At 34.3% G+C, this 14,567-nt stretch overlaps 2 protein-coding genes across 4 annotated transcripts; one reads left to right on the forward strand and one right to left on the reverse strand.

Moving 5' to 3' along the window:
• Window positions 1–1,546: 1,546 nt before the first annotated feature.
• On the reverse strand, window positions 1,547–6,624 carry LOC114402218 (WD repeat-containing protein 55-like). 3 transcript variants are annotated; one of them, XM_028364711.1, is made up of 13 exons: window positions 6,440–6,624; window positions 6,257–6,344; window positions 6,077–6,149; window positions 5,388–5,494; window positions 4,554–4,596; window positions 4,403–4,459; window positions 3,934–4,010; window positions 3,746–3,794; window positions 3,598–3,644; window positions 3,411–3,484; window positions 3,065–3,120; window positions 1,994–2,114; window positions 1,547–1,863 (listed from the first exon to the last, which is right to left on the reverse strand). In XM_028364711.1, the coding sequence occupies exons 1-13, from the start codon at window positions 6,501–6,503 to the stop codon at window positions 1,793–1,795; spliced, it is 927 nt and encodes a 308-aa protein (XP_028220512.1). In that variant the 5' UTR covers window positions 6,504–6,624; the 3' UTR covers window positions 1,547–1,792. The 3 variants fall into 3 exon arrangements, with proteins under 3 accessions (XP_028220512.1, XP_028220513.1, XP_028220514.1); XM_028364712.1 differs by lacking the exons at window positions 3,746–3,794; window positions 3,934–4,010; XM_028364713.1 differs by lacking the exons at window positions 3,934–4,010; window positions 4,403–4,459; window positions 4,554–4,596.
• A 2,392-nt stretch (window positions 6,625–9,016) lies between these two features.
• Window positions 9,017–10,526, forward strand: LOC114402011 (protein MAIN-LIKE 2-like). Its single transcript, XM_028364564.1, has 3 exons — window positions 9,017–9,388; window positions 9,491–10,150; window positions 10,236–10,526. The coding sequence occupies exons 1-3, from the start codon at window positions 9,017–9,019 to the stop codon at window positions 10,524–10,526; spliced, it is 1,323 nt and encodes a 440-aa protein (XP_028220365.1).
• The last annotated feature ends 4,041 nt before the right edge of the window (window positions 10,527–14,567 follow it).

Raw genomic sequence — 14,567 nt, forward strand, 5'->3', positions numbered from 1 at the left:
GAGAGATCGGGTTTAAAACAAATACATGCACACGGTATATAAAATATGGTAATTTTCGTCATTTCAGCCTGCTTTTAATGCTACACCACCTATAATAATAAGGAATGGAGGGAGAAATGATAGTAACTTCGAATTCTTCCCATTAATATTTTAATAAAAATTAATGAAAAAATACCACCTAGAATAATAAATGTTTGTGGCATTTGTTTGTCAATTAACTACAAGGTACCAATTAATATATATTCAAATTTTATTTTATAATACTACAATCTTGTATAGGAATTTATAATAAATAATAAATTTATATAATGATAAAACATAAGAATAAATATTATCTAAGGTGTAAATTTTGCTCAATATATTTAATATATTAACATACTACATACTAGTAATATTGTATAAAAAATAATATGTTATCATTTATATCAAGTGAATTATAAATACATGCACTGTGAAATTATATAAAATCATTTTTAATAATTTTATAACTAATTTTTTTTGTTAATTGATATTTAAAGTATAATTTATGCGATTAAAAATTTAATATGGAAAATCAATTTAATCGGTTAATATATTTACTTCAAATAATTAATTTCTCTCGCTAATTAAAAACCATAGATTCTTTTTTTATTTTAATTATGTTTAACTTCACCCAGAGTTTCCAACCAAGACATTCGTAATAACACAATGCTATGCCTCCAAGTTCCATGATGGGGGCATGTTATGGTAAGACCAAGACATACTACACCCTTGAGAATATCTATTGTGACCATCTCCCGCCAGTTTCACCCTGAACTACTTAGTCTTAGACACAGGTAAGTTTTAAGGCTGTCACCAATTCTTGGTAGTTGGTAAGTAAAGCTTTGAATGGGTTGATTGAAAGTATACTCGCTATTCTTACGATTGATTTTTTTTTTTCTGGACTAGCCGTTGTCATTAATACCATTTCCTTTATCTAGATCACTCCTATCATGAGACTTTGGATGACAAGATGAAAATTATGATAATAACTCCTTATTGGATGACAACTCAAAGTCAACTACACTAATTACTCGTGCAGGAGCACATGACATGAGCATATGCATGCACACAAACTCCCACACCTTATACTGGCATATGACAATTTTTCCTTTCGAATTGCTTTCTCGGTCCATGGCATTTTTCTATTCTAGATTAGACCCTTTTGAGAGTAACCTTCAGCTGAACTTGAGAATCTAATGCAACTTCTATTGTAATATATAAAATCTTAGCACGTTGTAGGATTAAATTCTCATTAGAATGATAATTAATGTTGTTTACAACTATACTATGTGTAGTTTTATTTCGAACCTTACTGCTTGTACTGTATATAGCAGCAATCATTGTCAATAGTGCCTTTGGTTATGGGTTATTGGAGTTCCATTACATTTGAACACAGCCACCCTGCGTAGTTACAATTTACAACTAGTTAACACTTAGGACAATCCACTCTCCAAGGCAACTCAACAAATAAACCGTTTAAACGACTTTGAAATTGGAACTTTAATTAAACAACACAAAAAAAATATAATAGGAAAAGACAATAAAAATGGTCACTATATTTCATAATTTAACATAAATGAATTACTTCATATATTGAAAGAAAAAATTATATCCTTGTACCAATATAACACACAAAAAAGCCATCATCTGGACACGGTCCAACGTATGTATCCATTTTTTGGAGGGGCGCCTTCAACTTAATATTGATTAGGAAATCAAGGAAGTTTTCTAATTGGGTCAACACATTTGAACAGAGATGCATTCAAACCTCCTATAAATCTGAAAAGAAGTTGTTCGATCCACCTAGGGCATTCCCATTATTTGCATTCTTTCTCTTGTTCCCTGAGAAAGTTGTCAACACACATATTTAAGCACAGCATACACATAGCCTTCCAATGACCAAATCATGTCTATACTCCCTTTTGTTATGGACTTTCTATAACATTCACATTTATCACAAATCATATCTCACCTTTACTATTCTTTGAAGGATCATCATCTAGATCCATCGCATCATCGTCACTGTCAACAGCTCCAGCTTCATTACTTTGTGTGTTTCCTGAGCCTTGTAGAATATTATCCAAGTCCCATAGCTGCATGAAAAGAAAATGTTGGATGTTCAGACAACTAATTTGTTAGTATAATCTGTACAAAAATATAGTAAATATATAGACATACTTGCATATACAGACACATGCAACCAATGGTTCACATTTTTAACAGTGACCTACCCTCCATTATTAATAAAGACACCTCAGATTGACAAACCATATTTTAAGCCAAACCATTGCAAACTCATCCAACCAGTACGTCAAAATATATGTTCTTTTTTGTTGTTTTAAGGAATATGGACCATATTAACTGATTTAACTTCTATATTTACTTGCCAAAAACTATAACTTAATGTAATCCCATTGGTAATATCATTGCATACAATCATCTGTCCCCTTTTCAGTTGCAAATGTCCATCCCAATTAAGCAATACAAGCACTCTGGAGGAAATTATTTTCTTTTACTTAGAATTCTAACCACTAAGAATCCCCTTTGATATTAAAAGGGTTAAATTATATAGAGATATCTGAATTCTGAAACTTTTTTGTTGTAATCCCTGCACAGAAAAGTCTACACTTCAGTACCTACATGAAAAATTATTTACAAAATAATGCTAGACATTTATTGAAGTTATGGCAGTATTAGAATTTTCTTTCATACAGGGACCAAAAGAAAAAATGATGTTAAGTGTAGGGACCAAAATGTAAAAACTTTTTATGTAAGGACAAATGAAGTGTAAGATTTATTAACATAGGGACTAAAACAAAATAATGATCTCAAGAATAGGGACCAAATCTAATACCATTATTGCATCAACACACAGTAAGAATCAGTTTATAAACTTTTTTTTCATGTAGGAACTAAACTGTAGGTTTTTTTCATAAAGGGACTGAAACGGAATACTGAGGTAAGGACATTTTTAATTTAACCTACTTAAGGATAAAAAAAGAGGAGACAATTCCTACAAATTTTACAGAGTTAGGAAAAGTACCTTTAACATTTGATCATGGGAAATGCTTCCAAGAAACTTCCTATCATGAGAGAATGCTACAAGACCAAAGAAACCATAAGTGATTACTAGAAGTTAGGAATAAAAGAAAAGACATGAAAACATACAATAATGCATGCTAATGCTTGAGCACACAATAATGAGGCTGAAAGCAGCAAAAAAAATATCATACTAGGCTGAAGTCCCAAAATACCTCATTAGACATGAAAACTACAGAATTAATGCTAACATACAGTAAAACTACAGAATCATGGCTTAAAACAATAGAGTCCACATGCAGACAGAACCAGTCAACATTAAATGCTCAGAGGAAGAGACTGTATGTTACCAAGACACTCAACAGGATATTCTGAGTGTTCTGCAATTGGCTGGATGACTCTGTTTGGTAATATCCCAACCAGGCTGAACAATAAAAAAAAATCACTAATATAAATGAAACAGAGAACAACGGAAATAAAAGATTGAAATGTGATTCAAACAAGAGGAACAATGCTCTCAAACAGAGAAAGACTGACTTGATAATTCTATTCTCTGATCCGGTAATAATCCTGTCTTCATCAAGCTAAGATTAAAAAGAAGAAAAAAAAAAGTTTAATACAACACCTAAGGATGGTAAGAAAAACCTGCTGAAGCTGAAATAATCATGTTATGATATTGATTCACCTTCAACATAGCATCAATAGAATTAGAAGAGAGATCAGTAAATCGATCGCTGGAATTGAAGAAAAATAGTAAGATCAATCAAACAGGTATATAAGAAATACAAGAGAATGAGAACATCCTTAATGTCTTTCAGCTTCTCCTACAAATCATATCTATCACGTAATTCTGATGTGTTCCACATTATATACCTACAATCCTTGAAACATCCCCACGAATACAATAGAATGATTCCAGTTTGTGATCCACATACAACTTTCCTACCATTCTAGTCACCCAGCCAAAAAAACATAGGCATCAGTTATGTGATCATTTTAGAATGTGTCAAACATAGTACATCTTTCATTGCAAGGAAAGAAATTGACAAATAGCCTGTTTGGGTTTGCCGTAAAATCATAAATAGTTGCATTTTTATTCAAAAAAAAAGACACTTCAATTTTTTGAGGTATTTAGCCAAAGTATAAAGTACTTTAAGTGATAATAGAAATAGAAAATATACTGTTAAAATCAAGAAGAAATTGCTTCTCCTATGAAGCAAGAATAAAAGCAGATAAAAACATTCATTGAAGTTCTTTTTCATAGGAACATTTTTAAAAGAATCCTGTAAAAGAATACAAATTCATTGCAAAGTCATGAGCTTAGAGCCTTAGACTATGATACCTTCATTAAAACCACAGACAGTAGCTCATCTTCAGAAAATTCAGATTGAGCTTGCACCTGTCAGTAAATCATGAAAAGGTGGGTTGAAATTCCAATGTAATAAATAGTTTATGTTTTAAAAGGAACTAGAAAACACAGATATACAGCTTACTTTATTTCTTCGAAGATTGCAAACAGACAGAGTCCCATCTCCACTTAACAACAAAAGAAAATTTAAGGGGAAAAAAGAATTTAGACTATATTGATAAGTAAGGAAAGTAGAATTTGAAAAACAAATGGTTATATTCATCAAGCATATTGCAAGGCAATTCAATTATTAACAGCAAATTAGAAAAATATTTTTCATAAACAAGGAAAACAGCACTGTTAAAATGTGAAAACAGTTTTAAGTAACTGTCAGTTGTCAGCAGCAAGGTTAATTTCAAGGATATAAAAGGGGGGCAGGGAGGGATCAAGGTAATAAATTAAAACACATGTTTGGACAACTAATACTAATTGTTGCAGAACAGTTCAAATATGAAATAAACATGTTTATTCATAAAATCCAACCAGCATATGTTAAGGAATGGACCTAAGTTCCCTAATAAAATTTGGGCTAGACCAGCTAGTTAATAAGCAGACATGATAATTAAAAAACATAATCTTATTTCTACAACAGTTAATAATACCATTGGCCACAACAAGTTACTATTATAAAATATAAATCAATACAGAAATAACTTGAGGGCAAAAAAATGCTATAAAATTTTCAAATATAAAATATATGATTATCTTGTACTAATGGTTTCTTAATTAAATGCAAGTAAGAATTTGAGAGAACACACATCATTCTTTTTATAATTACAAATCAATTATAAATTGACATGGCATCCCTCTCCATAAGAAAGTTAAAAAAAGATATTTATAATCACTACCTAGTGACAACTAAGTAACTCTTTTCTATCCATTGGTATTTTGGGGCAGGTGAAGTTAGAGAATTAGCTACCTTGTTGCCAACAGTTTCATTGCATCAGACACAAAAGTAATGTCTGAAATGTAATCTTCATGGGCATTAAAAGAATTGCAACAAGAACGTTCTCTGATATCCCATACCTACAAGAAGGAAGAGCTAAATGAAAAGCATTGAGAAAACACTATCACCTGGCCTTCCCATAACTCAAACATCAATATTGCAACCATCTTCAGAATAGTAATGGGTGGCTGTAAGTTGAATAGTGGCTAAAAGATGCCATAAAAGTGGGAAAAAATGTATGACAATTGACAAAAAGGAAAAAAAACAATAAATCAAACAATATTCAAATAAGGAATGGTGCTCATAGCAAAAGGGATTATAGATGAATTGATTGCAAATTTACAATAACTATTATTGTGGTCCAGATATTTACATGAGATGAGAATAGGAAAGTGATCATTGGACACGATACTTTCTGTGCTTGCTAGGGGCATAGCACTTTCAAATTAGTCAAGTCGTGACTAATTAAGCTTCATTAATTTATAAGCTGGGCAAAGACAGAAATTTTAAAACAAATGAGCAATCTATTATTACCATCCACTATCATAAAAATGACTAAATATCTACGTCAAAATTTATCAATGCAGACCATGACGTAGTCTGAATATCAGAGCAAATACAAATGCTAAGAATTTGAAAATTGAAATTAAAAAAAGAGTTACCTTTATACAACCTTCATCATCTCCCGAGGCAACAGTTGACTCAGTCAAGTTTATCAATCTATTTATCGCAGCCCTGCATCACAACAAAAACCACAAACAAATTCTAAAGCAATGAAGATACTTGTGAATCTACTGTAACCCAAATCATGACAAAGGTGTAATTGCAGGAAATTTGATCACTCATGAGCATCATCAAGACGAGCAATTGTAGATCCAGTTTCCACATCCGTAGCCAGTATTAAGCAATCCGGAGAACCTGTCAAGATCGCTGAAACGCAAGCATAGCAACAAACATTTTAAGTTCAAACCCATCCAAATGAAATAATCAATCATCAACATAATATACAAAATAAAGTGCTTTACCACGTCCACCGTTGATGAATCGAGCAGCCCTGCAGGACTCAGTGTGAGCATGAACTTCCAGCATCCTGAAACTAAAAACCAAAAAGAATACAAGAATGAAAGTTAGCAGCAATTCACCAAAAAGAAATACAAATTAGCAGAGCAAATAGCAAATAGCAACCAACAACCAACACTCAGCAAACAAAAATAAAAGGTTCAGAATTTATACCTCACAGGGACATGTTTTTGTGTATATTGCTTTTTTTTTTTTTTTTAAAAAAATTATGCCTGAACCATCATTTTATTCATATTAGTAGTTACTTTTTTATTTATTTGCTATTAGAAAATGCATATGTATATGAGAAATGAAAAATTGAATTTATATTACAAAGTTAACTTGATAAATGAGGGATTTTATTGAAGCATCGCATGAAAGTTAAATTACCAAAGCAGAGACATGAACCACTACATGTCTTAATATTTAACTTCTGAAATTAAAACAACAGACCATTCCCTTCAACTTCTTTTAAAATAATTCTAAGTTCTTGAAACTTAAACTTTAAACATTAGATATCTATTATTCTTTTTTCCTTTCTCTCATTTATTCTAACACATTCATCTAATACACAACCTTAATTTACTGAGTATTTTGTATTTATTTAGCACTCAATTTTATCATGCAATACTAGGCAATTAAAGAACTAGTTAGGTATATGGTAGAAAAAGTTAAATGTTGATGAAATACATATCTTGATTTAGAATTGAATTGACGATCGTCTCTGTTTCTAGATGGACTACCCTAGATAGGGTTGGAGGCTACCTATCTAGACTCCAAAGCATCAAGTGTGTGTATTCTACTCTATCTCTAGGCCACACTCTAAACAGCTGTGATTTATATAAGCATTAGTTCTTCAAAATTTCATCAAAATGAGCTAAATTCCTTGACAGCTGTGATTTATATAAGCATTAGTTCTTCAAAATTTGATCAAAATGAGCTAAATTCCTTGGCAGCTGTGATTTATATAAGCATTAGTTCTTCAAAATTTCATCCATGGCTACAAGTGGATTTCTTACAGAAGAGAGATCAAAATAGCAGTATATTTTCCTTGAGATGTCAAGGTAGATTAGTTTTGTTAGCAATGTGAAACTAGAGGTGCCATTTACCTTGATAAGAATATAGCCTTGTGTAAGCAGTTGAAGATACTTTACAAAAAATGGTAGCCTCATTGGCAGAGAAGTGCTAAAAGAATGTGAAACAATCTTTACCCTCCCCTTATTTTATTCTTTGATTCATTTATCTTGTACAATATTTAGATGATCATTAATATGTGTCACCTTATCTTATTCTTTTTGTGCTTACTTTCTCTGTACACAAAATGTATGTCGTGGAACAATATCACATGTAGTGCAAAGATTTTAAATTGAAGTCGTAGTCCCAGTTTTGTCTTGATCCTAAATATTAGAGAAAATTACAGATATTGTAGAGATTAAAAAGTCTTGAATCCTTGATGTTGCAGTTGCCTACAGGTTTTTAAAACCTTGCATACAATGAGTCGATGATGAGGAGCTCGACATTGGGAATTTCATGTCATATGTCTGACATTCTGAAAGTGTATAAAGTGCTAATGTCATAGACAAAGCTACTAATGAGAATCAAATATAACTAATGAAAAAGAGACACATTTATTTGTTCCACACGTGCTCACAGACAAAGCCTTTTCTTCATATTCATTTTTTCTGTACAGTTTTTTTCCCCTCTAGTGACTAGCGTGCTCTATCCTCTCTGCATCTATCAATGATGGCTTTGTATACATTGCATCAATTAGAACATCAAGCAAGGTTGATTAGCAACAGTGAAGTAGAGCTTGTGATGGAAAGGTGCATTGATGATTCTAAGCAATGATGTTGTACCACTCTCAACAATGTAGATAGCTAGAGATAAACCGAAGATATAGAGAATGGAATTCAAAAGCTCCTGCAGTAGTATAAAATAATGCTAACACATAAAGTTATTGATACTTAGCATATAGCAATAAAACTGACTCAACTAGGGGATTCTCTTGTCTTATAAATTCTTCCTCTTAATCTTGTCTTATGTTAGAAATGTATTTTGGATTGGGTAATCCATGATACAAATGTATTACAGATTAACCAATATGCAATACATTCGTGCCTATTACAAATTTCTCAATCCATAATACACACTTCCTTCTTCGACACCACTGTTGACCTCAACCACTACCTCTCCAACTCATTGGACTCAAGTTGATAGTTGAAACTACTAGAATACAAAGCTTGTGCCTGAAGAACATTTATAATAAAGGTTCACACTTCAAATAGAACAATTTCATACCTAGCATGCCTTCATTCCACATGTCCCTCCTAATCAAGCAGTTATGAAAAGATCATGTCCAAGAAACATACAAAACTTAATTTGACCAAATTAGTAAGAAACATACAAATTTTAATTTGACCAAATTAGTAAGAAGCATACAAAACTTGTATTAGAACAAATTAGTAATGACAAAGCTTTGTTACCAATTATTTTAATATTTAATTTTACCAAAAAAAGTAAATGTTCTTCATGATTTCAGGATCATGGTTAGAATAAGAGGGTTAGCTCGTGCCTCAGGTACTGGTAGAGGCAGAGACATGAGTCAGGATGCACATTATCCTGAAGTTCCTCAACATAGGCCTACTACTTCAGTACGTAGGCAATGGGTTCATGTGACTGAGGACGTTACTCATACACCTGAGGATGTGCCTCAGTTGAATGAGGATGTTCCTCATGTGTCTGATGCTACTCCGGAGATGACAGGCGCTGTTGATGCTGCGGACGTAGAGGGAGTGGCTACTGATGGTAGTGAGGGTTCACTTGCTGTTGATGAGGGATTCCCTGGTGGGCCACGTGACCCATCGATTTTGGCTGGTTTTGCCGAGCATGTGGAACATAGCATCTGGAGTGGACAGGTACTTACATTTTGACGTTCAGTAATTATATGATAATTATTTATAGTTTGATTGTTTTTGATATAGACATTTTTATAAACTGTTATGTGTTATTCAATTTAGGAACGACCCAATCTGAAGTTGGTCTCCCATGGTAGAAAAGTAGATAAATTTGGGAGACCAACGCCTGAGATAGAAAGCATGATTGCGGCCACCAGATTGAGTCCACTGATCAGGTGTTCGGTAATCACCACTGATCCTGGACTTATATCCGCCTTCTTCGAGAGGTGGCATAGGGAGACCAACACCTTCCACTTGCCAGTAGGAGAGTTGACGATCACTCTAGATGACGTGGTGTCACTCCTACACCTTCCCATCACTGGCGCGCTGCATACCTTCGAGCCGCTGGTTACTTCCGACGCAGTCATGCTTTTGACGGAGCTGCTTAAGGTCAGCCCTGAGGAGGCTAGAGCTAAGACCCATCAAGCTGGTGGGCCTCATGTTTGGTTGTCATGGCTTCGAGACGTGTACGAGAGCAAGTGCCGGGCCAGACGGTGGGTTGTAGCAGCCCGTGCGTACCTCCTCCACTTGGTCGGTTGCATTTTTTTCGCTAACAAGAGTGCAACACATGTTTATGTCATGCACCTGGAGGCTTTTAGGGACCTGGCCCAGGCAGGGGGATTCTCTTGGGGAGCGGTTGCGTTGATCCACTTGTACGAGTATCTGAATGAAGTGTTGCAGACCCCTACACGGCAGATAACCGGTTACATTACATTATTTCAGGTAAATATTGTGTTACTTATAATTTAAATTGAACTAAGATGAAATTCATTTTTTTTTTTTATTGATGTTGACTTCGTGTTTGTAGTGTTGGATATACGAGCACTTTCCGACGGTGCATCAGTGCGTCGTTGATGATGCTTATGCTGAGGCAAGCCCACATGCCTCCAGGTGTCTTACGGGTAAGGCTCATATGATGAGGATCAAGGGAGCCCCATACCGGGCACCTATGGAAGCCCTGACTGTCACGAACGTGTCATGGATGCCCTATGCTGAGCACCGGGGAGTTAGGGGCTTCGACCTGATCTCATCGTACACGGGCCAACTTAAATGGGGTCAGATAGTAGTCTACGTTCGACCAAAGCGGGTGCTTCGATAGTTCGGGTACATTCAGACCGTCCCTCCACTGCCTGTTCGTGATTCGTTGACGGGTCCTGATATAGACGACTGGTGGCTGCACTTTTCAGACCATCAAGTGCCCGTGGGGGAGATCTATGTAGTTCCTAGCCAGTTGGCGCCAGACTACATGGATTGGTTTTTTCGGATTTCGCACCCGTTTGTCACGCCGATCGAGGACAATGCTGAGCCGAGATATCCGCCTACCCCACATGATGAGGAGTTCATCGAGCCACCTATCCTGGAGGTTCCAGTTGCGTCCGATCTCCCTACACATTCAGTGGTAAGCTAAAATTGTGTACTTTTTCATAATTTAAATTTTTAAAAAATGTGATACTAACTTTGTTATTTTGATGGCTGCCAAGGATGTGAAGCGATGGTTGAAAATTTGGGAGCAATCGCTGAGCATTTGGAGCAGGTCATCAACCTCAGGATGGTCACTGAAGGCATTGACTTATATGACATCATGGCTCGTTGCCTGAGGATAGCTAGAGGTGACGCCGCAGATGGAAGTCTTAGGCCGTGACAAAGACGACACATAGAATTGGATACATATTTTTATTGTATTTAAAGTTTTAATTTTTGTATTCCTTTATATATGTGATAAGACACATATACTTAGACCATTTTTAATTTATGTCTCTCTCTCTCTCTCTATATATATATATACTTTGAAATTTAAATATAAACCATACACACGTACATAGAGATAGTTAAAAATTATCTATCCAAATAAAACAAGATACAGGTAAATAACTAAAAATTATGAAATTATAGTAGATGACAGGCGTTGAAAAAAATTATAATATTCGAATAAATAGAAATAAAATGAAAGAAATGAATAAATTTCTTTGGGCCTGTTTGGGATAATGGAAAACAAAGTAAAAATAAATAAATAAGTTATTTAGAAATATTCTATACTAATAAAAATGTAATTTTTTACTCCACTAATAAAAATAGGATTTGGACCGTTACAAATATGCCTAAGTACCCCTATTCGGCATTTTTTTTTTAAAATTATGTGCGAGTCGCCTAAGACATTCGAGGGGTGCTATTTCTCATGTTTGCACGTCAAGGAACTAAAAAAAAATAAAAGTGTCGACCGGTTCCATCAAATCGGACCTGAAAAAAAAAGCACAAAAATAAAAAAATAGGATTTGGACCGTTACAAATATGCCTAAGTACCCCTGTTCGGCATTTTTTAAAATTATGTGCGAGTCACCTAAGACATTCAGGGGGAACTATTTCTCATATTTGCACATCAAGGAACTAAAAAAAAATAAAAGCCTCGACTGGTTCCATCGAATCAGACCTGAAAAAAAGCACAAAAATAAAAAAAAAATAGGATTTGGACCGTTACAAATATGCCTAAGTACCCCTGTTCGGCATTTTTTTAAAATCATGTGTGAGTCGCCTAAGACATTCGGGGGCGCTATTTCTCATGTTTGCACGTGAACGAACTAAAAAAAAAAAGCGTTGACCGGTTCCATCGAATCGGACCTGAAAAAAAGCACAAAAATAAAAAAAAATAGGATTTGGACCGTTACAAATATGCCTAAGTACCCCTATTCGGCATTTTTTTAAAATTATGTGCGAGTCATCTAAGACATTCGGGGGGGGGGGTACTATTTCTCATGTTTGTACATCAAAGAACTCAAAAAAATATAAAAGCCTCGACTGGTTCCATCGAATCGGACCTGAAAAAAAAAAGCACAAAAAATAGGATTTGGACCGTTACAAATATGCCTAAGTACCCCTGTTCGATATTTTTTTAAAATTATGTGCGAGTCACCTAAGACATTCGGGGGGCACTATTTCTCATGTTTGCACATCAAGGAATAAAAAAAAAAATAAAAGCCTCGACTGGTTCCATCAAATCGGACCTGGAAAAAAAGCACAAAAATTAAAAAAATAGGATTTGGACCATTACAAATATGCCTAAGTACCCTTGTTCGGCATTTTTTTAAAATCATGTGAGTCGCCTAAGACATCCGGGGGTGCTATTTCTCATGTTTGCATGTCAAGGAACTCAAAAAAATAAAAGCCTTGACCGATTCCATCGAATTGAACTTGAAAAATAGCACAAAAATAAAAAAAGGATTTGTTTATTTATATGATTTTTATCTTTAAGGTAAAATAATTTATCGGTAATATAAAGATTATTCGGTAAAATATTTATTTATGAAATTATTTAAATTTATTTATATGATTTTTATCTTTAAGGTAAAATAATTTCATAAGATTTCAAAGTAAAATTAAATTATTAGTTATTTATTTTTTTAAAAAAGAAGTAATTATATAAATTTATTAATCAATCACTATAATAATAACATACTTTAACTATTTTACATAATTCTGAACATATTATAATTAGTCATAAAAGTTAGAAAAACAATTAATCAGTACCAACAACATTAAGCATCCGCTTTTCATATATAATACACATAACAAATGGGTCACAAACATAACAAAGCGACAAAGAGTTGTTTACACACTAACACATTACATTCAATTCAACATGGTGGACACAAATATAATTTGCATGAAACACCACAAAATATAACTAGCATTCAATCCTGCAACGACGTAACCACCTCGTCCTCATTTTCCATTACCAGTTTACTAAAGAGAGCCAAAATTTCTATTGGCACAAATTGTTTCCAGTAATTGGACTCTACCAACACCTTCAGCACGTCGTCGTCAGATTTCAGCTTACTAATTTCAAATTTTATAACTTTGTCAGAATACTTCAAATGAGCAGGTTGTCAAAAAAACAAACTCCTTACAACTTGGGATTCATGAATCCTATGAGGAGGATTCCCTTTAGGTGCTACTTGCTTGATCAAATCCTTCAGTTTATCTAGGCTACATCCTTTTGGAATATCAAATTTTTGGGGATTTTTTCCCGTGAACGCGTAACCTATAAAGTTGTTTTGGCGTGGCATGTTCCACCTTCCGTTATAATACAGAACCGCATCATGAGTAGGGGTCATAGTGCATTCAAGTAAGTTTAAAATTCCATTTGGTGTTCTACTAGCGGTGCATAACAACTCAATCGGTCCAACACATGAAAATCGATCATTACACATTAACATTGTGTTCACATCCATGTCATCTTTCAATTGCATACATTGGAAGTGAATTTTGTTACTTGTATCTTCGAGTGGTCGCCGGTAATGAATTTCATCCACAACTTGATTGTCATTTACCTGAAGGGTGTTGTGTATTCTGCTTTTAAGAGTTGCAAAATCACACATGTTTGGTACTCGCATGGGCACTGGAGTTGAACTTTGAAAATAAACCCCACACTTGTTGTGAATGACGGATCCATTTGGAAAAATGAAGGCCAACCTTGAGTTGACGATCGTCTGAGAGGAAGTTTCTCCTAAGAATGCCATTGTTTGTCGAATTTTTTTTGACATAATGTGAATACCACTTTATGTGCGAAAGATGGGCGCCTGGCCATGTCTCATTTATAAACATGGCATGCAGGTGCTTGGCTTCACTTTTAACAGACCTGTGATCATTTTCCGTTTTTAAATTTACAAGTAAAGCAATGTCGTGTCACATCATTCAATGTTGTGTCACGTCAGTAATTGTCATGTCACATTAATCAATGTCGAGTCAAATCAGTCATAGTCATGTCGTGTCATGTTAGTCATTGTCGTATCGCATCACTACTTGTCCTGTCACATCAATGAATGTCGAGTCACGTCATGCAATGCTTTATGACTTACGACATTGACACATGACAAGCACGTAATTGCTTTTAAATGGACAAGATGATCAATTTGTTCACGCAACAATTCATTAGTATTTCAATACTGACATGTTACATCAACATAAATCCAATTGTAAATACAAATACATAAATGTTACAACTTCAATGTTCATTTGGGTCTACATGCGTTGTTTTAATTGTCATTTGGCTTAAGTATTGCTGCATTCTACCTACGTATGGAGTTGGCCACTATTTTGCCTGAGGATATGAATTGCTTGACCACAACAACGCCGTAGGTGGTAA

The sequence above is a fragment of the Glycine soja genome, chromosome 20, assembly GCF_004193775.1.
Source record: "Glycine soja cultivar W05 chromosome 20, ASM419377v2, whole genome shotgun sequence".
Taxonomy (NCBI): domain Eukaryota; kingdom Viridiplantae; phylum Streptophyta; class Magnoliopsida; order Fabales; family Fabaceae; genus Glycine; species Glycine soja.